The 26611-nt window shown below is 47.9% G+C and overlaps 1 protein-coding gene across 1 annotated transcript in view; it reads right to left on the reverse strand.

Annotated features, from left to right (window-relative positions):
• The window catches only part of LOC135830935 (uncharacterized), a gene marked incomplete at its 5' end in the record, with an annotated part of 47260 nt that overhangs the window by 14501 nt on the left and 6148 nt on the right, over positions 1 to 26611 (reverse strand). The window contains 21 exon segments of the mRNA XM_065343160.1: positions 1100 to 1232; positions 1876 to 1943; positions 2752 to 2887; positions 5118 to 5169; positions 5756 to 5875; positions 6580 to 6709; positions 6906 to 6971; positions 7525 to 7719; positions 8583 to 8683; positions 8883 to 8984; positions 9975 to 10014; positions 10368 to 10447; positions 11022 to 11363; positions 12468 to 12656; positions 13301 to 13681; positions 14121 to 14240; positions 14863 to 15156; positions 16550 to 16879; positions 18596 to 18949; positions 23646 to 23837; positions 25458 to 25796. Of these exon segments, the coding sequence (XP_065199232.1) occupies positions 1100 to 1232; positions 1876 to 1943; positions 2752 to 2887; positions 5118 to 5169; positions 5756 to 5875; positions 6580 to 6709; positions 6906 to 6971; positions 7525 to 7719; positions 8583 to 8683; positions 8883 to 8984; positions 9975 to 10014; positions 10368 to 10447; positions 11022 to 11363; positions 12468 to 12656; positions 13301 to 13681; positions 14121 to 14240; positions 14863 to 15156; positions 16550 to 16879; positions 18596 to 18949; positions 23646 to 23837; positions 25458 to 25796 (3764 nt within the window).

Consider the following 26611-nt stretch of genomic DNA (forward strand, 5'->3'; position numbering starts at 1 on the left):
ACAAAGAGTACATACCCAAGAGCATGAAACTGGGGCTATGGGTCAATGTGTGGTGGGGCTATGGGTCAATGTGTGGTGGGGCTATGGGTCAATGTGTGGTGGGGCTATGGGTCAATGTGTGGTGGGGCTATGGGTCAATGTGTGGTGGGGCTATGGGTCAATGTGTGGTGGGGCTATGGGTCAATGTGTGGTGGGGCTATGGATCAATGTGTGGTGGGGCTATGGGTCAATGTGTGGTGGAGCTATGGGTCAATGTGTGGTGGGGCTATGGGTCAATGTGTGGTGGGGCTATGGGTCAATGTGTGGTGGGGCTATGGGTCAATGTGTGGTGGGGCTATGGGTCAATGTGTGGTGGGGCTATGGGTCAATGTGTGGTGGGGCTATGGGTCAATGTGTGGTGGGGCTATGGGTCAATGTGTGGTGGGGCTATGAGTCAATGTGTGGTGGGGCTATGGGTCAATGTGTGGTGGGGCTATGGGTCAATGTGTGGTGGGGCTATGGGTCAATGTGTGGTGGGGCTATGGGTCAATGTGTGGTGGGGCTATGGGTCAATGTGTGGTGGGGCTATGGGTCAATGTGTGGCGCGCTGCCTTCATTATGTAACTTGCCTGCATCATATCCTGTCCCAAATTCTCTCAAATTCCCAGATGTCTTGTATTATTGCAATCAGTTTGCTAGATTTGTTTGAGTACCGGAACGGTTTCATAACTTTGGGTGCACGAGCTTCAGTTTCCAACGAAAGTTGGTTTTTCAAACCACAGGAAAATTGTCGCACTTGATTTTTCTGCAAGCTGCATAAAATCTGGCCATAGAAAATGGATGACAACTCCATACTCCTGATTATGGTCTACAAAAATCATGCACACACACACACACACCCATTCATATACAGACGCAAGTGGCTGAAGCTATGGTAGCGAATACGCTGTGTTAGACCTAGCAGCTTGTGTTGGAATTACACCAATCAACACTAGGTTACAAGGCTGATGCATTGATCACCAATAATTTTAGCCTAGTCTTCACCACACAGCCGATTGAAGTGGCGTTGTCGCTCACAAACGTACACAGTTGAGCAAAGAAAAGAAAACAAGGTACTTACCCCAACTATGTTTGCTGACACGAGGACAGAAAAGCTTGTAAGGTGAACGGTTGAACACAGTGTCAAGCCGAGAGCTTCTTCGTCTGACCCTTCGGCATTGCGCTCCAGTCCATCATTATCCCATCCACCAAGCCTGCGACATGGCAAAGAAGAAGAAGAAGAAGAACAACAACCACAACGAACAGGCTGGCACAGTGTGATAACTTTGAGCTAGCAATGTTTTCACTTGAAGACCAAACGCAAGTGTCGTCATGTACAGCACAAGTACACTGTGGAAAGGACTGACACAGTCTTGCACAGTCTTGCACAGTCTTGCACAGTCTTGCACAGTCTTGCACAGTCTTGCACAGCCTTGCACAGTCTTGCACAGTCTTGCACAGTCTTGCACAGCCGGGTGGATCTTGACTGAACTCCATTGTTTGAATATACAGTATACAGGGGAAACAGGCAGGCAGGCAGGCAGCTCGGTAAGCAGGCAGGTAGGCAGACAGAACACTCAGCAAAAGCTGGATGATACGGACAATGACCTACCAGCACAGGTCCTGGCAAAGGATTCATAAAACACAAGGGTAGATAGTCGAGCCGCGCCACACAACAGGAGCAACACTGGACTCTGATGGATACTGATAATTACAGTCTTGCTCATGTCGTGTAGTTAGGCTACCTACTGTTGTCATGATTGGACAGAGAGGCACACAGATGGACAAACGAACAGACCAAGAGACAGATGGACCGGGGACGTACGGACGCGCATACAGACGGACAGGGGTACTCACGATACACCATCCTCCCGCACTACAGCAAAGTTGTAGAATGCACACGTTGGATTGCGAAGGCTTGTACTCTAGTATGAACAGAGGAGAAACAGGCATTCCAGTAATGACACTAGCACTCCACTGAGGATGGCTCTGTTATATCGGAGTGCCACGCAAGACATGCCGACAATACCAAGTAATGATCCATGCTAACCAACACTTTTCACCCATACTGTAACTCTAAACATGCAGTGAACCACACTGACAAAGCACGTCCCGGAAGAAAATGAAGTAATGTTGATTGAGAACAGAGCAGTGAGCCCTATTAATAGATACCCTGCCTGTGTGCTGATGCATGTCTTGGTACACTAACACTCACATCGCTTTGGAACTCAGATGGTCAGTTTTGTGCTAGATTGTGCATGTCTGACTGAAAATCTGGTTTAGTTGATGGACTCGATCGCATAACTTGTGCCCACAATTTAACATGACTTATCGTTACAAATATCTTTGGAAGGAAATGAATTGTATGAAAATCAAGTACAGTGTAGATTCACATAAATTGCAGTAGCACTATAGTCCATTCGTCAAATCGGGGAGACCCTCAGTGATACATGTGTCTGAACACAATACTTTTTGCACATATAATCTTGATCATTTTTCACCGTATTCACTTCATCTTAGGCTTAAAACAACAGCTATAAATATTGCTGACCTATATAAGTCATCGACATCTCGAATACGAATGAAGTGAGACTGTGAAAAACCCTATGGACCCCGATTTGGCGACTGGACTATAATACCCCACAGTACCATAATAATGATCATTCTCCAACATCAAGATGGTGAACACACACTCTAAACACGTATGAATGCAACTGCTCGGGCCTTTCTTACATTAAAGTGACGCAGCGAGAATGTGATCGGGTCGCCCAAGTCGCGTACGGCCTGTCGCGAGCCATTCGGTGTGCTGACCACGATAGTCAGCAAGCGGGAGTTTGATTCCAATGACTCACCGGGAACCAAACGCGTACTGTAGGCAGGAAGGCATAGATGCAATGTTGTATCAGCACAGAAATCTCATCAGCTGAAACTCTATGATTGTTTGTGAATGAATTTTTTCGATTAGTACCCTTCCTCAGTCTCAGCTCTCATACCTTGCCTGAAAGTGGAATTTCTTTACTTCACTGCGTTTTCAGAGCATGTATATTGCGCTACCCGTTGATTTAAGCTCCGCCAGTACAATCCTTCCGACGAGATAGCAACAACAATATCATAGGATACCTAACCCTGAAATGTAATACATGCCTTGTGGTGACATTGGTTCTCTCATTCGTATGATTAAACTTTGTTCGTGTAAATCAAAGAAGAACATCTTGTTGGTGTTGTGTTTGGTAGATGTGCGTGGGCTGAGATGACAATTCAATAACAAACCCTGGACAATGGTGTATGTGTGTGTGGGGGGGGGGGGGGGGGGTTAATTAATGCGCCAAGCGCTTCCACATTACCCTGAAAATTGCTGCTATTAATTCGTGTTCAGGAGGTCGCACATGTCACTGACATGCACCCTCGTTTCGTGTTTCATGTAGCTGTGACTTTCGTGTTCACATTTAAGTCTTTGTTCTTCACCTTATTATGTGCTGTTCACGCTTAAAGGGGAAGTCCGGCGAAAAATATAAATGTCAGGGTCCTTAAAGTTTGGGGCAATATGCCCAATCGAACATGTGCAAATTGGAGCGCGCATCACCCAGATCCAGGTGAGGACGTCACAGCGTGCAGCCAGGTAGCCAGTGTACTAGCCACACCATCTATTTGAGTACAAAATGGCCATTATTCGGAACGCATTCGACTGGGGAACCGTTTGTCGCAGCTTCTTCGGACCAAGACCATTCGACTCGTTGTAACACTACGTCCCCTGTGATTTTCAGCTCGGCAAACCTTGAGGTTATCCTGTCTTTTACCCGTTTCCGAGTTGGACCTTTCCCGTCCGCGCTGGCCTCTGCATGCATGCTACAGTAGCTGCAGTCAACAAGCTCATCACACACGGAACATGACTACTCCCTCACTGTCGTGCTACGTTAGTCGTGTGGTAGATCTACAAGACTCGAGTCACAAGAGACTAGTCAAGACACAGACTTGTGATGTACATGTACTGCACTCGTATCATATGTAATCATGTAGTGAGGGAACGTGCGTTTCTCCTTGCCGGTGGTTGCGCTTTGAGAAAGAAAATTTTAGTTTTCCCAATGGAATAGTCCAGCCTCATTTACACTACAATGATGAGTCCACAACCGTGACAAGTGTCAAAACAACGAACAGCTCCCGGACCTAACACTTTCAGATTCCGTAGTGTTGTGAGCCTTGAATCGAAGACTCGTGTCCGCAGTTCAAAGAGCCTACCCTGTACTCCAATCGAGCAGCGTCCGAAATATGCCAAGTTCGCACCAAAAAATCACTATGTGGTAGGCCACTGGAGTCCAAGCCAGTCGGTGCTGAACAGCATTTAGAGCACTTGCATCGCGCTTTTCCATTTTGGCGAATCTGCTCTCCAGAGATCTGATAATTACCAGCCTCGCCTGCAATAGCTGCTGCTTCTTCACCAGTCGCAAACGCGCCAGCGCTCACTCTTGCAGCCCTTTCTTCAGCAGAATACTGAAGTTCTTAGCCCCAGACCGAACTCATCATGGTCAGCCATGGCTACATCTTCACTCTCGCATTCAGTTACGCCTTCGGGGTCGCTTGCACCACCTACTATCAGTAGCATTGACAATATTGCTTTCACACACTTTTTTAACCTACCTGCACGCTATGACGTTGCAGAGGGTGTGGCGTGGCCGCATTATATCCTGGCGCAGCCCCCAAAACTCAGTTTTTCAAACGGAAATATCTCAAGAACGCTTTGTCGGACGTGACACGTGGGACGCGGTAGAGTCACTGTACTTCTTTACGAGTTATTAGAAAGGCTTCAAGCAAGTGCGGCTTGGAGTCACAGTTTGTAACAGAGTTCTCTTTCGATAGTCTTGAGCAGTTCCTTTGGGTGGTTTGGGTGTGTGCCGAGGCAGAAGCACGCCTCTACAGAGTAATTAGGCTACTATAAATCAGAGCCCAAAGGAAAAGGGGGGAACGTTTCCACTCTGATTGATACAAAACGAAAACTTTCTGTTGTCAGACATGCACCGCCCACACTGCAGCAGCCATATCTCTTAAAGACCTCACCAAGTAACTTCAAATATACTTCTATACATGCACATTACATAACGCACCTAGGCACAAGAAGACTGCCAATTCCAGCGAAAGATGATGCAGCATACCGAGCTGAACAAAGCCACAACACAAACACACATACGCGCGCGTGCGCGCGCACACCCACCCACACACACAAACAAACACACATACGCGCATGCACACACACCTCAGACCTCAGACCTCAGACCTGCCCATCGCGGAAGCGATGATAGCGAACATCTATGTTAGACATAGCAACTTGTGCTGGGATTACACCATTCAACAGCTTGCAAGGCTGATGAATTGACCGCCACTATTTTTAGCCTGGTATCCACCACACAAGCTGTGCACACACACACACACACACACACACACACACACACACACACACACACATATACACACACACACACATACACACACACACACACACATACACACACACACATACACACACATATATTATACACACACACGTATCACATATCCTCAGGATGGTGATATCTACAACGACAAGACTAATATCAGAGACACCCCACGTCGAAATGTAGGATGGACATGCATAATGCAAGGAAAATATTACGCTCATCACTGCCATTCCAGGAAGGTATCAGACCATGCATACTGTTCCAAGCACTGGCATGGCCGTCGTATGAAGTTCTACTATCGCACTTACTTGCTCCATTCCTCTCGAAGACCTCAGCGGGCAGGTTGACAGTTTCCGACGTATTGTCCTCGGCTGAGAAGAGTACTATTTGTGATGCTTGAGGTCTTGGCAGTGTGACAAAGAGAAGAACTGCAGTAGGAAAAGCATGGAAGAGAAACTGTAAGTTATCTACATCACACTGATGGGTCTCAGTCTATTTGCACGGCTAGCCAGCATACTCATCATATCTACATCACACTGATGGGTCTCAGTCTATTTGCATGGCTAGCCAGCATACTCATCATATCTACATCACACTGATGGGTTCCAGTCTATTTGCACGGCTAGCCAGCATACTCATCATATCTACATCACACTGATGGGTCTCAGTCTATTTGCATGGCTAGCCAGCATACTCATCATATCTACATCACACTGATGGGTCTCAGTCTATTTGCATGGCTAGCCAGCATACTCATCATATCTACATCACACTGATGGGTCTCAGTCTATTTGCATGGCTAGCCAGCATACTCATCAAGCACCCTCACACGGTTGCCTGCTTATCAAAACTTATCCGAAATGATTTCCACCACACCACTGCATAGAACAGATTACACTAGCCCAGTGTAACTGTGAGAGTTGCATCTCTAACGGGGCACAGAGTCTACTGTTGTAACTTTTACTTTAGACTTGCGACACTTTCAACTCTTACAGTATCTGAGAGGAATGAGTCCAGCCATTGCATGCTGATATAACGTTATGAGACAACTAAGAAACGCAGGAATGACCGAAACGAGCTAAGGCGGACACAGGGCGAGAGTATATCATGATGACATCAAGCGAGTGCTTACATAAATTTGCTGATGATGTGTTGGTGCGGACCTCCTCGCTGACATTACCCTGTTGGAGGCCGGACTCAAACTCGGTGAAATCTTCAATCACAGCCAGCAGGTCTTGACTTTCCAAGTCCGGACTGGCTGACTGAAGAAGCAAACGCGCAGAAGAAAGGCATCACAAATGTATGCGGATAGAGCACCTGATGTACTTCGGTTTCATGCTTCCATGGAATACCATTCGGGAGGGTTAGTAACTCGTACAAGCAGAGGAAATATCGCACCAGTGCTGCCAAAGTGTGCCCTGGCTAACGTTTTGCAAGGCAGCAATACTGAGAACTTACCTCCAAGCTTGTCCAGGCTCTTGTGTTGATACTGTCCACAAGGTTACTCGCAGTCTCCACAAATCCCTGGGCATTAGCAAACATGTAAAGGAAGAGCAGACCCTCCACCTGAAACGTGGCAGAAACTGGTTGCATCCCATGCACTATGTTCATTTCTCCTTAAGATTCTTTATCATATGCCCAAGTCCCTTTCTAGTGTCGCTCTCTATATGTTATCCTCGGCCAGACCTCTCCTAGAAAGACGAAGAATCATGATGTGCTGTCTTATCCATCGTATTCGACTTTCCAAAATACCCCCGCATCTTAAACCATTTGACTGGTTCCGACGGGATAACTCCACTAGGAATCAACTCTCCCTTCCTCTAGCCCGCTCTTCTGCATTGCTACACCCCCCCCCCCCCTTTTAAATGGCTATTTGCATTGGCTTAAGCTGCACCAGGAGACAAAGGGCCTTTCTACTTTAACAGCATTCAGGAACGCCTTGCTTTACCAGTAGACCACAATTTCAGTCCATATTTGCTTCTTTCTTCTTTTCCTTTTCTTTTTGACTTCTTACTCTCTCCCTCTCTCTCTTTCTCTCTTCTTGCAAATATAGTAATAATTTTTTGATGAACCGTACCTGCCGAAACACGTCCGAAGTAGCATTCACTCCCAGAGTCTGCCGGCCCTGTGCTTGGTTGAGCAAGATTTGAAGAGCACTCAGAGCGGCCGTCACATCTTGAGGAAACAGGGCCTGGGCACTTAAATTGCTCAACTGACTGACGGTCTCCTCTGCCGTTGGTAGTTCTTGAGGAGTATTCGCTGTTGTGGCAATCTGCAGTTGGAAGGCCACAGGACGTCACTTACAGCATATCTACAAACAACAACAACTTTCCGTGGCAGAAGTAATTACTGTGGAACATCAGTCTGGTTTTGCCAAGGTGTAAACTTGTGCAGGAGACCATCATCACTACACAATCTGCATCAGACAATGGGGGATACAGCTTGCGCAGAACAGCACAAGAAAATGCGGATTTTGTGCAGCAAAGTCATGCTATTGGGCAATTTTTGCCCTCGGTGGAAAGTATGCTGTCAGCCTACAATGGGCAAGATGATTGTGTCCTCGGTGGGTTGCGTGGCTAAACCCTCGGTGGGCAGGGTGGCTTAGCCCCAGAGGGCAGCAGGATTTTGCCTTCGGTGAGTGGCACAATTTAGCCCTTGGTGGGCTGCTGCTTTTGTGGAGCTGTACTCTCACACCAACCCCAAACTCAATTTTTCAATTGTACGCTTGTGCAGGTGTGCTCAAGTATGTGGGCATGCTGGTGTGGGTCGGTGTGCATGCGTAAGGCATAGGGGCCCACACCGGCGTGTGGATGTGCGGTCATACATATACATGTAGGTGCTCACATGAATGCGGGGACTTGGGCTAAGCATTCATAGCGGCAAGGAAAATCCACGCATGCGCGACAACTCGTAGACAAACGCACTCACTCAGGCAGAAGCAGATCCACACTCTCTGACAACGCATACACCACATACACCACGTCATACGCATCACACCCATATACTGCACACCCCGCATCACTCCCGTACAGACAGCAGACCATATTTGACACCGGACAAGACAAGACAGCGAGACCAGGAACAACAACGGATGTAAATAATAAGCGAATCGAATTTCGTAACACTGTGACCTACCAAGGCAGTAAGCTCCAGTAGAGCAACTGAACCGCACTGAGTGACATTAGCAGCATCCCATACTCCGGATAGAGAACATGTTCGGGTGGCCATTCCAATGCCTGTTTCAATGAAAACCAGACAAGAGCACCATTCCAAAGCCTGCTTCAATGCAAACCAAACCAGAACGTCAGCAATGAAATGCACAGCAGTTGACAGAACTCTCACCGAATCCAATAGAGACCATTCAAATATACACTAGGCAGCGCAACCAGCTCACAGACTGACAAAGACCAATGAACAGTTAAGTCACAATCCTACCTTGACTGTTAGCAGGGCACGGCTGCTGTGCAATAGCTCCAGCTGCCACTGGTGTCCATGTCAAAGCCCAGACCGAGTCAACATCCCGTGGACAGTCAACGTCTGTCAGAGTCACAGGCAGCAGTGGTTGCACATACAGGAAGACACCATAAAAAATACAGATCGACCTGGGTTCTCCGGGGAAAAGCTGAGCCGGATCAGTGAAAGTATCACAACTACAACGAGGGTCAGTCAGACTAGCTTATCTGCATCTGCAAAAGCGCTACAACGCTACAGCTCCTCCAGCAGTGAATGTAAGGTTGAGCTGACCCACACAAGTGGCCAAAAATCCTGTTAGCTGCATACCAATGTTACAAAGGAAGCTTTTGGCAAACTGCCGGAAAAGTGCTGAATGCAAAGCGCACGGAGCACATAGTGTAGAGCTTTTTCACATACGGCCTGATGGTTGCCTCAGAGTGAAACTTTTTAAAGTTTCACTCTTTTTAAAGTTTCACTCTGAGGCAACCATCAGGTACTTAAAAGTTAAGACAAATTCCAATTGAATTTCCCTCTCTACGTATTTCTTATGTGTATCAACAGTACCCTCATGCCAGGTCAGTGTCACATATACCCAATTAACTGTAGGCTACATGGTCAGAACAATCTGTCCCTACAAAGCAGGTATTGAACTTGGTACCCTCTGTTTCTCACTCATGGTCTTACTCTAAGACTATCTCACCTAGACATCTGGAATTTCAAGTACTTAGCAACAGAATTTCAGAAATTCCGACAGAGAACCATGCAGTGCGGCAGCTGCCGGGTACAGGATTGATCGTGCGTGTCTCAATAGCATCCCCTGCCAGAAATACCGCCGTTGCAATCACGTTGACTTGCGGGAAAATAATAGATACAGTTGGTAAGACTCGTAAGGTAAGAGTGTATATTCCAATCCCAGTCAAGTTTACACATGTACACAGACAGACAGACAGACGGACACACATACACACACACACACACACACAGATGAAAACGCGCATGCACACCAATGTACGCAGTATATAATTGCTTAAAGAGATTGTGCCCAGCAACCATGCAATTGATTGTCCAGCTTACCACTAGCGCAAGTGTTTGTACGGTCAAGTGGACACGGATCCTGAGATTGGAAACAATAACAGGAAGATGATGTCATGACGTCATGAGACGGTGATTTCAAAAGAGCTATGTATTGTAGAAAGCACCCCTAATGATTTGAGAGTTCCCCTCACAAACTGGGCTCATGCCTATCACACTGTGGTCCATCAATATCTGAATATCATCACCATCACTGTTTCCGCCACCGCCACCGCCACCGCCACCGCCACCGCCACCGCCACCGCCACCACCAACAATGCCACCACCACCACAAACATTACCAACGCCACCACCAACATCACCAACACCAACACATCACCATAAGCCCTAACGCTCTTACCATAATTATCATCCGGTATACCCTCACACTCTTACCATATCATCCGGGATTTGATCTGAGTCCTGGTCAGCGGCGCAACCGTTGGTCACTTCGATTTCAACCAGTGGATCGCAACCTAAACCACCATTAGCACAGTCAAGCAGAACGTATCTTGGCTAACAAAAATACTACCATAAGATTATTTTACCTCGTCCGGAGAGAGCATCAGCCAGGTTTTACATGCATGATCAACATTAGACTTTTGCCTTCTTCAAAGGGTTAACAGCATACCCAGACAAACACACACAAGCACACACAAGCACACACACACACACACACACACACATGCACACACCTCAGACCTCAGACCTGCCCATCGCGGAAGCGATGATAGCGAACAGCTATGTTAGACATAGCAAGTTGTGCTGGGATTACACCATTCAACAGCTTGCAAGGCTGATGAATTGACCGCCACTATTTTTAGCCTACACACACACACACACACACACACACACACACACACACACACACACAAATAGAAAGTGTTTGGATCCTGAAACTGACAAAAGGTGGCAGGTGCAACAATTCCCCCCCCACATACACACATACACACATAGAAACGTGTGCAGGAAAGCAGGAACACAGATATCCTAGAACACTGAAAACCGAATGCGTGCTGAGGCGAAAGCAAGAGATAAAACACAACATACCTATGACTCTCTGCAGGGAGGCCAACGCACTGGAGACAGTCGGTTCTATACCGCGCCGTAACAAGGAAACAGAGTACAGCCCGACATCTGCCACTTGAACATTCAGCAGCGTGATGTTATACACAATGAGGTCATCAACTGTCACAAATCCATCACCGACGATGTAGCGAGATTGGTTCACTAGCCGCTGCATGTTACTACTGTCAGTAAGGTAGAGGCTTATTGAACTCCTGTCGACGGGGAAAGCACTCTCACGAAGAACAGTGAAGGACATAGTAAAGTTTGCTGAAGCTAAGGCGACCACCTGTGGCACAGTTGGCACCGGTTGTAACTGTTGATCGACTGTAAGTGGAGGTGGACAGACACACACACACACACACACACACACACACACACCACACAGACAGACACACACACACAAACACACACATCACACCAGACAGACAGACAGACAGACAGACAGACAGACAGACAGACAGACAGACAGACAGACAGACAGACAGACAGACAGACAGACAGACAGACAGACAGACAGACAGACACACACACACACATATACACACTCACACACACTCACACACACACACACACACACACGCACACACACACGCACACACGCACGCACACACACACACACACACACACACACACACACACACACACACACACACACACACACACACACACAAACACACACACACACACACACATGCACACATACACATGAGTATCTCATGCACTTGTACTCCTAGAATTGTGCAAAGTGCCAACAAAAAATTTCTGCCTTTCATGAAAGATGTTCTGGAGACCGAGGAGTACTTTTTAAGCCATGATTATTACACTATTACTGGTTCCACACATCCACAAACATTACCATCGTGCACTGGATTTAAATATTGGCTAACTGGGTACCTGTATACCTGGTTTAAATCCGGTTTTGGAAATATTATTTTTCAATGCTATCAGGTTCGGCCTCATTTTCTCTGTGCTCTGCTGATGAGTCCACAAAGGACAAAAAAACAGTTCTGTCCGCAGATTGTGTATCCCTACACATGCAGCTTTTAGCTTTGGTTTAGTTATCTGCCCCCGTGCACAGCTTGCTGTATTTATCGCAGTTAGAGCACTCTGACGTTCATGCTTTGAGCCGGGTTTAAACATGCGTTGTTGATAGTGCGATGGAAGATAGGTAACCCTACCGTAATTGAGATGACAATGCTCTTGCAGACTTTTCTTTCTAGTTCAGCTGCTAACTCGACAGCTCTTATAGGTAGTACCATATACCTCACAGGACTGCATCAGTGATCAAGCTCACTCGCGTCTACATTTTGTTAAGCCTGCTGATTTCGCTCACGCAGGCAACTGCACTGTTTAAAAGTCTACTCGATGTGTAGAACGTGGGCATCAACTTCCCAGAAGCACCGAATACACAGCAGCAGCAAGCCTTACATTCACAGCTGGGCACGGCGTCAGACCAGAGCGACGTATTGAGACACGTCAAGACATCAGATCCCAGTAGTATGAAGCCTGGATCACAGGAAAAGGTGGCCGTAGTGGACTCGGCATAGTCTGGCAGTTGTAACGGCAGCTTCTCACCATTCACCGGCGTTGGTATAAGAGATTCTGGACAGGTATCACCTGCGCGTAGAAAGCACGCAAGGACACAATGTGGATGAGGTTACTGTTTAAAAGCGCTGTTGATCCCCTTGCTATGTCACTTTCCAGCTGGTTTCACAGCAGGGGACAGGAATTGGATCAATGCAATCAATGCAACACAACTGTGCACAAGAACAGCGCAATCACGAGTGAAAGGCCAGGCTAGCTGTACTGGATAGCACAGTTCTGTACACTGGAATGGCCTGCATTGGCATGTTCTGTAGGCATCATCAGAGCATGCATAGGTTCAACGCAGTATAGTGGCTCAGCACGGGTCTAAGTTGCTTCACGGGTAGACAAATCTACAGCGGGTGTCATCAGTGTTTTCTGGTAAAGTGAATCTCGGTGATATGATAGCGACAGAGATTAGGCGAAGCAGTGCCCACAGTTTGACAGATATAGCAGGCATGAAGCAGACGTTTCAGACCAGCTCATTGTCGTCTCCACAAATATGTTCCACAAACAGAATGCACACTTGAAAAGACACACAAGGGAGATGCATTCGATGGCAGATACATGTACTACACTGGATTAGGAAGTACACTGGATCAGGTAGTACAGTGGATTAGACAGTACAGTGGATTAGGAAGTACAGAGGATTAGATAGTGGCAGTACCAGTACCTACCAGAGAGAAGTACAACCCGCAAGAGTTGCCGGTACACCTCGCCGAGAGATGTGGTCGACAGCGCCCTGCAGGCTACTGGCGTGTTACCGGGGCATTGCGACGGGACAAACGATATACTGGTGGTCAGCATGTAAGAGCCATTAGCCAGCCTCTGCGAGGTGGGGCCGATCAAAGAGAACGGGCAGCCGCCAACAACGCCGTCGTCGCTAAAAGGAAACTCGTCCTCTACTTCGGGCCGGTACCACTGCGGTGCAAATGCACTGCTGGCAATATTCGCAGACGGCAAGCTGCCCGAGACCCGACTTGTCACAAAGGTACACGGAATAACAGCTGTAGAGTTCTCTGCAGTGGTTATCTGCTGAACCGGGGTAACCAGATAACCTGTAGAAAGTACAACAAGCGGGAAACGGCAGAAAGCAGCTCAAGCATCACTAGATACTGTAAAACGGGAAATTTTTCGCGATTTCTGCGAGAAGAGCACAACGTGAATATTCACCAGCCCAAATTTAAAAAAACTGAGCACTGAGTGCATGAGTGCTACCACAGTGCTCCGCAAACACATGCCATCGGAAACTAGCTGGTTCTGACAAATCGTGAAAATCTTCCGATGCAATTATTGGCGCGGTTTACAGTAAATACTCCGTGGAAAATGCCGTGTCTATTTCAAACCATTCTGTCTATTTCAAACCATTCAAGGTACGTAATATGTTTGAAAGAGATTGGGTTGAAAGAAGAATGTAATAATGGAGTTTCATGGAATCTGCTGATACGGCGGCATCCTTGCCATGCTCCAGCATCGTGTACCCGTTCCCGTGCTTACCGCAATTGCTTTCGTCATCGTAAGGATACCTCGCACAGTCGTTGATTCCGTCACAGATTTGACCTTGATCATAACACACACGTCCAGCTGGAGCCGTGCTGCATTCTGCAAAGCGGCATTCTGCATACAGTCGGTCAGCAAGAGGGAGAGGAAATGTGCATTGGCAAAGGACGGAGTAGAGAGAGAGGGGGGGGGGGGGGGGAGTGAGAGAAGATGACCAGAAAAGCCTAGCTAGAAAACAGAAGATGTTGTTCACCTCAACAAAACCATTTTCTTCTGGTTCTAACTTCCTGTGTCCAGCTGATATTCCCAAGTCATGGTTTCCCACATGCTAGTATGATCATACTACGAGTAGATAGTATTTGGCTAAAAGAAGTCACTTGGGTAGCTACAGTATACATGTATGTGTGAACCCCATTGCCGACATCAAGGAACCGACCAGCTGTAACTGTGTGACTCAAGTCCAGAGAAATTCTTCTAGACCGGCACGGTCATAGCCTCCAGGACCAAAACACGTGGTGTACTACCTGCTGCCCAGTGGCAAGTGGCAAGTGGCTAGTGGTCAGTGTCGACAGCGCAATGACATGCAGGTCAAGCTTGAACGAAAGAATCCGCTACAATTATATCATCCAGTAGCACGTTACGCATCATCCAGAACTTTTTATACATACTCCTCGGGTGCCGGGCACTCAAGCATATCAAGCACTACAATTTACTCTGTTGAGAGCCATATCATCCTCACCTGTGGAGACACCAGACGGGAAAGTGATCCCTCCTGTTACAAAGCCATTCATCAAGTTGACTCTGACCATGTAGACCGTGTTTTCCCCTAGCGCCGACGTCGTTACGTAGCTGACACTTTTCCCCACTGTCGGACACGGCAGCGTCTCGAAAACGTTCTTCGTGCCCACGGACAGCATTAGCTGACAACTTGTCAGCAACGGCAATCCACCGTCAAGGACAGAGAATGTTACGTTGAAAGCACTCCGTCCCAGGCCTCTCACAGGACTGACAGAGTTAACTTCACCTTCTGGCTCTGTATCAAGTCGAAACAATGGCAAAAGAAACCAACATAAGTTACATAACTCAGTTTTTAGAGCACAGCGGAGCACAGTTCAAACAACTAGTCAACTACAGGTCATCACCATACTTTCACTATTGTAAACTGGGAATTGAAAATAGAATCACTAAAAAATTCCGTGCAATACTCCGTGTCGTTCCCGGCTCCTCTCAAAAAAGTAGTTTTAGATCGAGATTTGGGATTTGTGTGTATGTGTGTGTGTGTGTGTATGTGCGTGTGTGTATGTGTGTGTGTGTGTGTGTGTGTGTGTGTGTGTGGTGTGTAGCAGGTTACACTTTCTGAGCTCCGTGTTCTTGGCTTTCTCCCAAGTTTTCTGCCTGCCCAGGGCGACTCTGGCGTAGCCAGAGTCGACCCTGGAGCACCCTCGCACACTGCCAAGGTAGTGCTGCATGATTGGAGCGCGGAATCGCGATGTAGCTTGCAGGACAATTTACTTTGATATTGTCACTGCTGCGTCGGCCGTGGTCCACCACTCGCAGTGGAGTAGCTGTCCCTCGAGTGCTGTGAAGAATCCAAGCTCGAAGAATGCAGTGGTGGGAATTGCGGATTGGCTAGTGGAGTGCTGGAACAACTCGTTGTTTTCAGTGGAGTGGACGAGCGAGTGCGGAGAGAAAGGTCCCAATGGCGGAATAGTGGGAATTGAAACTTCAATCTTTCGTCGTCATGAGTGCACTGGTCAAGCGTTGTGGAAGTCTGTCGGATTTGTGAGGCCTTGCCCTGCCGCTTACATCGTCAACGTGGAAGAACTGCTAGTGGAGTCCTGGTGGGATTTCGGATGCCCACACTCCTTTTGCTTGGTGGATTCTTTCGTGGACAGTGTTTTTTCGTGACGTGAAATTTTGAATTTTTTTTCCTTCCTGTTCATTTTCAGTCGTTGTCACTGTAGCTGTCAGGTTGTTGTTACATTACAGCAGTCGTCCGTTCTGCTCCATTGCTTCATCTGTTTTGCCAGTTCTGCTAGCTGATTCTATTTATTTATTTGCCACTGCCCCTCATAGTGCTCATGCTTGGGTGGAGGGCGGCGTGACCCGTTTAGGGTAGCTGTATCATAGTAGTAGTGTGTGTGTGTGTGTGTTGGTGCATGTGTGCGCGTGTGTGCGCGTGCGTGCGTGCGTGCGTGTGTGCGTGTGTGTGTGTGTGTGTGTGTGGGTGGGTGTGTGGGTGTGCGTGTGTGTGTATGAGGGGACAGGAGGGGGGGGGGGGAGGCATATACGGGGAACACAACTGAAAAGATCAAGCAGTTTGCAGTTGTGAATTCAAACCAGTCTACAGCAGACCTCTGACCCTCCTCTACCCAATGGACAATTGACAAAAAAAATGGGCCCAAAGAGAATATACACGTACGTACCTCGAGCTACATACAGTGCAGCCGTCTGTCTCATTGCCGCTCGCAGGCCTATCCAGCGCACGGAGCAGGTGACATTCTGATCCATGCTGACATTCACCAGTGGAAGCAGCACACTACTTGCTGTGGTGGTAGCACCAAAGAACAGACCCACTCTTGCTATTCCAAGCTCGCCGATATTGTCAGTTGTGTTGGCCGCGTAAACTGTTCCCATCGGGCTCGAGTCGCCCTCCACATCTACGGAATCCACCGCTCTCAAGTCGCCAACATCGCAAACTAGTGTGGCATTGTTGGATGGCAGGATGATGGCTGGCCGTATGCTTGCCGTTACGGCTGTGAACCAGGAGGACAGGAAGGAAAATGCAAAAAGAGAATGTCCAACATCTCATCAGTCCCTCTGGACCACTACTAGTATCCGTTCTGGCTTTTCTGAGCTCTCTGCACGGAGCAGGAAACTCGTCTACAGGCTGTCTAACCCTATCATCATGCCAAAATGGTAGCCATAGATAATGTAAACAACAAAGTCATAGTCATTGTCTGAGCTCTTAACAAAGTCATTGTCATTGTCCGAGTTCTTAACAAAGTCATTGTTTCCCATTATAAGATGTGTACACGTTTATCCAAAGTGGGTCTGTTCCGCTTAAAAAGCGACAGCCTGCGTCCACTTCACAAGAAGTAGTTTCTCATGCCATGGCAGCCTCCATCAAGGATGGCCGCACAATACTATAATGTAGAAGCAAACCAGAGCAGTATGAATTGCAGGGCTCTGAGAAAAGGAGAGTGCGAGGGCGGAATAATCTCCTACACTGATAGAGCACCCTCCTGAGGTGAAGGGAAACCGTCCTGGGGTAAAGGGACATCGTCCTGGCAAAAAAAAGAAGCCCTCCTGGGGTAACGTAATGAAACACCACCCAGGGGTAAATATACACACTCCTGGGATAAAGGGACACCCAGCTGGGGTAAATGAACACCCTCCTGGGGTAAAGGGACACCCTCCTGGGGTAAAGGGACACCCTCCTGGGGTAAAGGGACACCCTCCTGGGGTAAAGGGACACCCAGCTGGAGTAAAGGGACACTCTCCTGGGGTAAAGGGACACCCACCTGGGGTAAAAGGACACCCACCTGGGGTAAAGGGACACCCTCCTGGGGTAAAGGGACACCCAGCTGCAGTAAAGGGACACCCAGCTGGGGTAAAGGGACACCCTCCTGGGGTAAATGGACACCCAGCTGGAGTAAAGGGACACCCTCCTGGGGTAAAGGGACACCCAGCTGGGGTAAAGGGACACCCAGCTGGAGTAAAGGGACACCCAGCTGGGGTAAAGGGACACCCACCTGGGGTAAAGGGACACCCTCCTGGGGCAAAGGGACACCCTTCTGGGGTAAAGGGACACCCTCCTGGGGTAAAGGGACACCCACCTGGGGTAAAGGGACACCCAGCTGGAGTAAATGGACACCATCCAGTGGTACAGGAATGCCATCCAGGGGTAAAGTGACACCCACCAGGGATAAAGGGACAACCTCCAGAGATAAAGGGATGCCAGCCAGAGATAAAGGGATGCCAGCCAGAGATACTTGAAGGCCTAAGGTGACACTGTCCTGGGGAAAGGGACACCATCGGGGGGGGGGGGGGGGGGGGGGAGGTGACACCGTCCTGGGGAAAGGGGGACACCCTTGGGGGGTAAAGGTGACACTGTCCTGGGGAAAGGGGACACCCTCCAGGGGGGGGGGGGGGTGACACTGTCTGGGGGTAAAGGAACCGGCACCCTCCGAACACATGTAATGGGGTGTAGTATAAAGAAATTTCAGTACAGCTAGCCTACAAGGGCCATGATAACTTAGAGAGGTACTTTCCATTTTCGCCGTTGCATGGTATAATGCATATTATAGAAAAGCGAGACCAAAGGATTCTAGTCACATGGTCATGTCGGCCAGTGGGGTCGATGGCACAGGCGTCTATGGGAGGGGCGGGGAGGGGGGAAGGGGAGGGGGCAGGGGAGGGGGGCAGGGGAGGGGGCAGGGGAGGGTGTCACTGGATTCCGATGTGCTTACATAAATCACGAACAGTAACTGCCACAGGAAGAGACGTAACTGCATACGTTGCCAGTTCCTGCTGCTGACCATTCGTAGCCATGCGAGCGACGTTCAATTGGCACCGATAACTGTCACTGTTCCGAGCAATTGCAGTACCAAAGAACGACTCCCCAACATTCGCCACTGGGCCTATATTTCGTCTTCTTCGTTGCGGCAAGGCAACTGGGAGTTGTACAACTGCATGGTCAGTAGAGTTCAATATTACAGCTGACAAAACTTGAGAAAATCCGGTAGACCTGGCGAGCTGGCAGCGGAATCTGATACCCGCCGACGTGACGAAAGAGACTGTCTGAATGCCCAGGTGTGGCAGTTCTAAAGCAAAAGTCAAAACACATCAGACAATAGACACAAGTGACAATAGACACAAGTGACAATAGACACGAGTGACAAATCACTGACAATAGACACGAGTGACAAATCACTGACAATAAACACGAGTGACAATAGACACAAGTGACAATAGACACGAGTGACAATAGACACGAGTGACAATAGACACGAGTGACAATAGACACGAGTGACAATAGACACGAGTGACAATAGTCACAAGTGGCAATAGTCACAAGTGACAATAGTCACAAGTGACAATAGACACAAGTGACAATAGACACAAGTGACAATAGACACAAGTGACAATAGACAACACGAAAATGACCCAGCAGCATGGTATCATGCCACATATCTTATGCAATCATTTCTGTCTGTTGCTTAATGGAAAACAAAATTGAAAATTGTTTTCATAGATTAAGTTGTCATGTGCTGAGTCTGACTTATCCGATGAAAGCGACTAAGTCCTGAGCTACCAGCAAGTCAAAAGCTGGGTTCCCCGATATGTTTGGTATGGCTTACATCTGGTGGCAGATGTCACTCATCACGGTAGTCCTGACGTGATGACTACACCCTTGAGTTGCCAGCTGTCAATAACTTACTCACTAATACACCCAAACTTGAGGCTCGACACACGTTATTTATTTTAATATCTATTTATACAATACAATTTATCTATTTTAATATACAAGATCTCCTGGCTCACTGTAAGACTGCCAATAGTGAGAATGAGATGAAGGGTCGTGACGAACCACGGTTAAAGGGGAAGTTAAGGCAAAAATCAAAATTTCACCAGTTGTAGTCTTCGGGGTGCTGAGTCGAATGGTCTTGGTCCGAGAAAGCTGAGACGCTCCCTTCCTACTTGAATCCCAATCGAACTCGCGCACTTCCACCGAAACTGGGTGACTGCGCCCTACTAGATGGGGATTTATATGCAAAATGTCACTAAAAGCGCCATTTCGTTCTTATAAAAGCATGGATGACCGCGATTGGCCCATATGTTGTAGTCTTTTGGACGCTGAGTCGACTGGTTTTGGTCCGAAAAGGCTGCGATGCAGCGTTCCTCCTTTATTCCCAATCGAACATGGTTGAACAAGCGGTCACGTGCCCCTGCGTACACCAGTCACCTGGTCACCGTGCCTGCAGGGTACAACTTACTAGCCTGTTTGACCTTTTTTGGGTGCAGTCCTGTCACTCGAGTTGAACCTTGGTGTGAAAGTTGTCGCCTGCTGGCGTGGTGACCAGGTGATTTGGGCACCCAGGAGCACGTGACCGCTTGTTCAACCATGTTCGATTGGGAATAAAGGAGGAACGCTGCATCGCAGCCTTTTCGATTGGGATTCAAGTAAGAAGGGAGCGTCTCAGCTTCCTCGGACCAAGACCATTCGACTCAGCACCCCGAAGACTACAACTGGTGAAATTTTGATTTTTGCCTTAACTTCCCCTTTAACTAAAACCTACATTTTAAAAATGTGAGAGAAAAGAGAAAAAAAGAAGATCAGTGAGTTACACGCGGAGAGAGAGCGCAAATTTGAATTCCTTGATTCTGGTGCATGTCGGAAGGCCCAAGGGCAGGCCAGACCATAGCGAGTATGCAGTGAACATAGGGAATTTCAAGTATAGAGAGGAATTTTAAACACGAGGCAATGACACAGCATTGTGGGTGGATCTAGTGGGAGCAAACCAGATATACAAAGCAAGGAGCTGTGGAACCTGGCCAGGTAATATCGTATGTACAAGTATGCAGAGATGTTGTTTGTGTCACTTTACGAGAGGAGAGGAAGATGCAAGGCTATAAAGGGGTTGAGATGAAAAGGTTTGATCCTTTCGAAATAGGATATTTAACAGCAGGCGCTGATGGACTTCCAGAACTTAAAGAAGTGCCTTGGACAGGCTGCACAACGCTGCGTCACAGTAGTCTAAAGGAGAGACAACTTTTTAAGTCAGCAAGAGCGTGCCTCTCCTTGTGTGGCACTTGAAACAACGTAAGGAGTTGGCAATGTAACGTTATCACTGCCGACTCCTGAACCAAATTATGCGGAGAGCAGCTCTGTCGCTATGTTTTGGGGAAGCTAGCCCGCACAAGAGCCAAGCCCAGTACAAGTGCGGTGTATGCACTCTACAGACCCAGTAATGTGTGCTGTGTAGTGCACATTTTGATTACACGTAGGTCACGCCTGGCAGGCTGCGTAGCCGTTGTGTATGTTTATGTTATGCAGTTATAAAACATTAAATCGATTTCTTGTTTTTGTTGTAAGTCAGTTCGACACCAAGTAAACTCAAGTCCGTGTGTGTTGTTGTGTGCCCACGTTTGCGTTTGGGCAGAAACACAATAATAAGCTTCCCGCCAAAGGCACGCTGCGCCTGAAGACTTCAGCTCCACCATACCACAGCTTACTGCTCAATAGGTCAAGCGGACTCCCTGCACCACGCCAATCACATAATATAATTATATCGTTGTACCATGCTCATTCGGCTGTGGCAAACACCCAAACGCACCCGAACTTGAGTTCATTTTTATTCCTATGCCATTTGTATGTGAAAAATTACCAGCTTCACTGGAGCTGGGGGAGTAGGCGATGTGGACAGTTGCGCTGGACGTGCCCCACCTCATTGCAGTTGAAGCACAACACACTGGACTGGCGAAGTTCCGGAGCAGCAGCGGCAACAGCTCCCGATACACTGGCACGCTTGCGGCAGGAGTCGTCCGTAGATCGCAGAGCACGGACTTTGGCGACGCACTTAGTGACAGTCAGGTCTGACTCCGTGCTCGCCATGCGCACCTGCCGTCCATAGTCCAAGGACAGGCCATCCAACAATTGCTCGAGCAACACCATATCCTTGTCATCGGCACATGTGTGACCGGACAGCGCCAATAAGCGCTTCAGGTCGGTGACGTAGGTATCCACGGGCTCATCGTCCCGGAGCGTCCGCGCTTTAAATTGTCGGAACGCATCCGCCGGGGTCATGGTGTAAGCAGACTCCAGGGCCTTCTTTACTGCTGATTCACTGGCCTTGTCAGTATCAGACAACTGCTCAAACAGGTGGAAGGCATCACCATCCAAAAACAATGGCAACGATGCCATGCGGTCGGTTTCCGTCGACAGTTTCTGTAATCGGCACAGAACCAAAAACTTCCTCCAAAACAACTGGAAGTCTTCGCCTTTTCCTTTGAACGCTCTCAAGTAACCATCCATTTTGATGGATGCCATGGTTACACTGCCACTGCACTGGTGTAGCTCAAACCAACACCACAAATACTTAAAATTCACTCGACTGCCTCCTGCAGTTCTACACGAGCACTCGACCGGTCCTGAGGCTCTGTTCGATCGGGTTTCGGTACCACTTGTTACTGAATTGTTACTACTACTACTAGCTTAATTAACCACCCCTGCATCCAACCCTTGGCATGCTACAACCGACAACCGTTGCAAACTTGGGTGAGAGAATACATACAGTAGATTCAGTATAAAATTGGAAAGAAGATCATCGAAAGAATGAAAAAGGCAGCTGCATCAGCATGCAGCTGCGCATCAAAATCAAATGTAAAGATGGCGACCATGAACGACTGCGACGTGGATAAACTGCAAAACAAACTAGTGCAGCGACACTGACTCGACTGAGTAAAGAAGCGGAGAAGACGAAACGGCAAGGAAAGCGGATCGCTACGATCGCTCAAATGCACTAGCCTAGAGCGTGCATAGCGCATGCAGTCAAACGGTCACGTGATAAGTGCGTACACAAGTCATACGTCATAATAATGCAGTTGACAAAGAAAAGGAAACAAAGCTGAGCGCGAGGCAAACAAATCTGCAGAGCGCGAAAATATAAACACATTGAACGAAGGATTTGTTTGAGAACAAAATGCACAGGCAGACAAAGAAGAAACAGTTCGAAGCTAGAATCAATGTCCGTGTTTCTTAGAATCAATCATGGAGAAAGCTAACTAAGAGTAACTACCTCTGTCACGCAAGACCGGACCTAAACACCTACGAAGTAAGAATTGATGTGTTACGAGAAATACGTGTAGTGAAATAAATTGGTGTGCATTGCATCGTGACACAACTTGCCAAGCTGCATGTACGTGATTGTAAATGTACAAACAACATGCAACGTCGTAGTAAGCACAATCGTAACTCGTGAATTCCGTGTTGTTGACTCAAGGCAAGCAGTACCTCGTGTACACGTTGACAACGACGAACGAATTGATTAGACTCTGATAATAAATACTAATAATATGAAAGAACAACAAAACGTAAATGTCACCTACGATTACACAACAGGGTAGAGAGGGGGGGGGGGGGGGGGGGAGCTTTATGACAAAAATAATATGAGAATGTCGGAGGTAGCGCTGGGGGTGATAGGGTCCAATTTGACGTTGGTCCAAGCTATTCTACATTCTACAATCAGCGTATAGTAGTTGACCATGTCCTCGGTGAAGCAGACTGATTTGACCCCGCTGGGCACATTTTTCAGTCCCAGTATCCTGGCCATCTCTGGCACCAGTGCAGCACCTTTGACCTGGAATGTGAGAGACCCATATGGCATGGCATGCAAGATAACACCTGCCGTGGGCATCACAACTTGCCCTTAGCACATGGAACAGGTCCACGGCAAAAACCAAAGAGGACACTGTTCTGTCACATAATTCAACTGCCTTCTTGCATAACGTAAAACCAACCTTGACAAACTGGAGGTTGTGGATCCCATAACCCTGTGGCCAGGCAGCGAGACTGGCTTGCCGCAGAGCCGAACAAAGGCATGAATGGACAAGTGTAGGTGACGGTGTCACCGACCTGGTAGAAAAGCTGTTCTGGCGACACAGAGAGAAATCCATCCGCTGGACTCTGACAGCCTGCCATTGACAGTGCTCCTGTACGACAGTATGGGAATGGACACGTATATGCACACACATACAAACACCACATGCGCATGCATACACATACATACACACATTTACACGCATGTGCGCGTGCAAACACACACACACACACACACACACTGTACTGTGCTGCACTTGCTCACTGAGTCTCCCCGGTAGAGGGGAGAGAGACTCAAAAGGAATCTTGGAAAGATGACTCAATTCGCTATTGAACAACCCAACGGCCGACAACTCCTGAAATCCCCAAACTAGGGTGGACTTGAAATGATCCTACTTATGGGCACACACACACACACACACACACACACACACACACACTCGCGCACGTGCGTGTGCAACACCTCTGACCTCAGACATGCCCATCGCGGAAGCGATGATAGCGAACAGCTATGTTAAACATAGCAACTTGTGCTGGGATTACACCATTCAACAGCTTGCAAGGCTGATGAATTGACCGCCACTTTTTTTTGCCTGGTATCCACCACACAGCTGATTGAAGTGGCTTTTTTTCTGGCCAGTGAATCTCTATTTTTCATTTATCATTTTTTCATTTTTTTTACACACACGCCACACCACATACTCCGGCATACACTGGCTGTTGGTAACCACCCAGGAGAATGAAAGAAGAGCTAGGAGAATGAGAAAGAGAAGAAAGACGTGTGCGACCATAATCGTCGGGAATTGAACCCGCAACATCTCGATTGGAAATCGACTGCACATACCACTGCACCATATGGGACACACACACACACACACACACACACACACACACACACACACACACACACACACACACACACACACACACAAACACACACACACACAAACACACACACACACATAAACACGCACACAAACACACACAAACACACACACACACACACACACAAACACACACACACACACACACACACACACACACACACACACACATGTGTACTTGTACTTGTACGCATGTGTACTTGAAGGGCTCCAATTCAAAACGCGATAAAGACCAAACCGGAGCTTTTGCGCTTTTTGTGACGGAAGAATTCGTTTTAACCCCACGGACGCCTGTGTGTCGGTTTTACGGGTCAAAACACGATACATCCCAGTCAAAATGATGCCTGAAGTTTGTGTTCTTCTGCAAAATGCGACAAAAGTCACTGATGCTGCAGTGCAGACCGAAAAAGAAAAAAAAGAAAAAATGCACTTCCTGAAATTTCCGCAAAATGGATTTATCTCGTTTTGAATTGGAGCCCTTCACTTGGACTTGTACACACATACAAAGAGCTGAGATGCAAAACCTGCAAAGCGCCAAATTTGAGGAAACCAAGTTTATAGCTCAGTGGAATCGAAAGGTCTTGGGGCACCAATAGGCAAAATTTCACCTTCAAAATCTGACTACAACCATTTCAAATTTGGAACCCAGATATAGATTTAGATACAAGCCACACATGAAAGGAATCTCTTTTCGACCATTATCCGAAAAGTGATGAAATGAGTTTAGCGAGGAGATGACGAGTTCTTCATTGAATCTTCATACACAAGGTGATTAATTTCTTAAGTCAACAATGATGGCCTGGTACATGTACAGTGTACTTGCTTTAGTTAAGGGGCAACCAGACTCACCGTCAGCGATGACAGTCACAGAAACTCGCTCTACGAATGGTACCCCTGGCTGGTCAGGTAATTGGAACTGGCCATAGCGGCAGTCGTACATCCCCTGGTGGGCTGTGGTGAAGTTTGCGATGTCGAGCACGGAAATAGAATAGTTTGCGCCACTCAGTAGCCGGTAGTTTTGGCTGCTGATCGATACGTCAGGCAATGTCTGAGCAAAGTTGGCATCGTCTTGAAAGGCCCAATCCAGAGTAATTGTTGTCGGTGTAGTTGGAGTGGCATTGCACAACAGTCTGATGCTAGAGCCAAGAGGTGCTCTTGATGGCACTGCCGGGATCACAGTCAGCACAGCTGCTCAATGCCATTGAGAAGATCAAGCAAAACACACAGCAAGAAACTAAGCAGCAGCACTCGGCCCTTGAAAATTCTGTGTCCACTTCACCACCACCGACGTTGCGCTCTGCGGCCGACCACGTTCATTCTCCACAACAGCAACAAGAGGCTCCTTCGGTACTGAGCATATTTTTTAAATTCCTTCTGACAGCTGTTTCGGTCAATTGGACGAGCCTCTTGCTGCTGTTGTGGGGAATGGACGTGGTCGGCCGCAGAGAGCAACGGTGGTGGTGGTGGTGAAGTGGACGCAAAACACAGAGCATTTGATAATGAGCCACTGGTTCCAGAATGCACTGGGCAGGAAGAAAGGGCACCACCAGTCTTTAAGATTGCCTCAGTTCAATCTCAGCACGCGCACGCGCGCGCGCGCGCGCACACACACACACACACACACACACACACAAGCATGACAGCTCTTGTGCACTTAGTTAGAATCCTGTAGGGTTGGTAGCGTGTATGTGTATACTGCACGTATAGCCTAAGTACATCCATAGGGAAGCGTTGTCTCAACGCCCGTCATCAACCCAGTAAGAGGTCAGTCAGCCTGTACTATCACAATGCAAATAATTCCTTCCAGCAATGCGTTCATGGGTTTTTTCATAATTTTGTTTACAAGTAACTCAGATAGCATAGTGGTGTACTGTGAATGGGTGCACTCGGGGTAAGGATAGCATATCCCTGTGTCCCTGAGGTGGACAGTACTGGTGCAGGAACTAGCATTGCAAGCGTTTACAAACAAAGTTCTTATGCTAGCATCCACTACTCTCTCCAGG

This window comes from Sycon ciliatum, chromosome 1 (genome assembly GCF_964019385.1).
Source record: "Sycon ciliatum chromosome 1, ocSycCili1.1, whole genome shotgun sequence".
Classification (NCBI taxonomy): domain Eukaryota; kingdom Metazoa; phylum Porifera; class Calcarea; order Leucosolenida; family Sycettidae; genus Sycon; species Sycon ciliatum.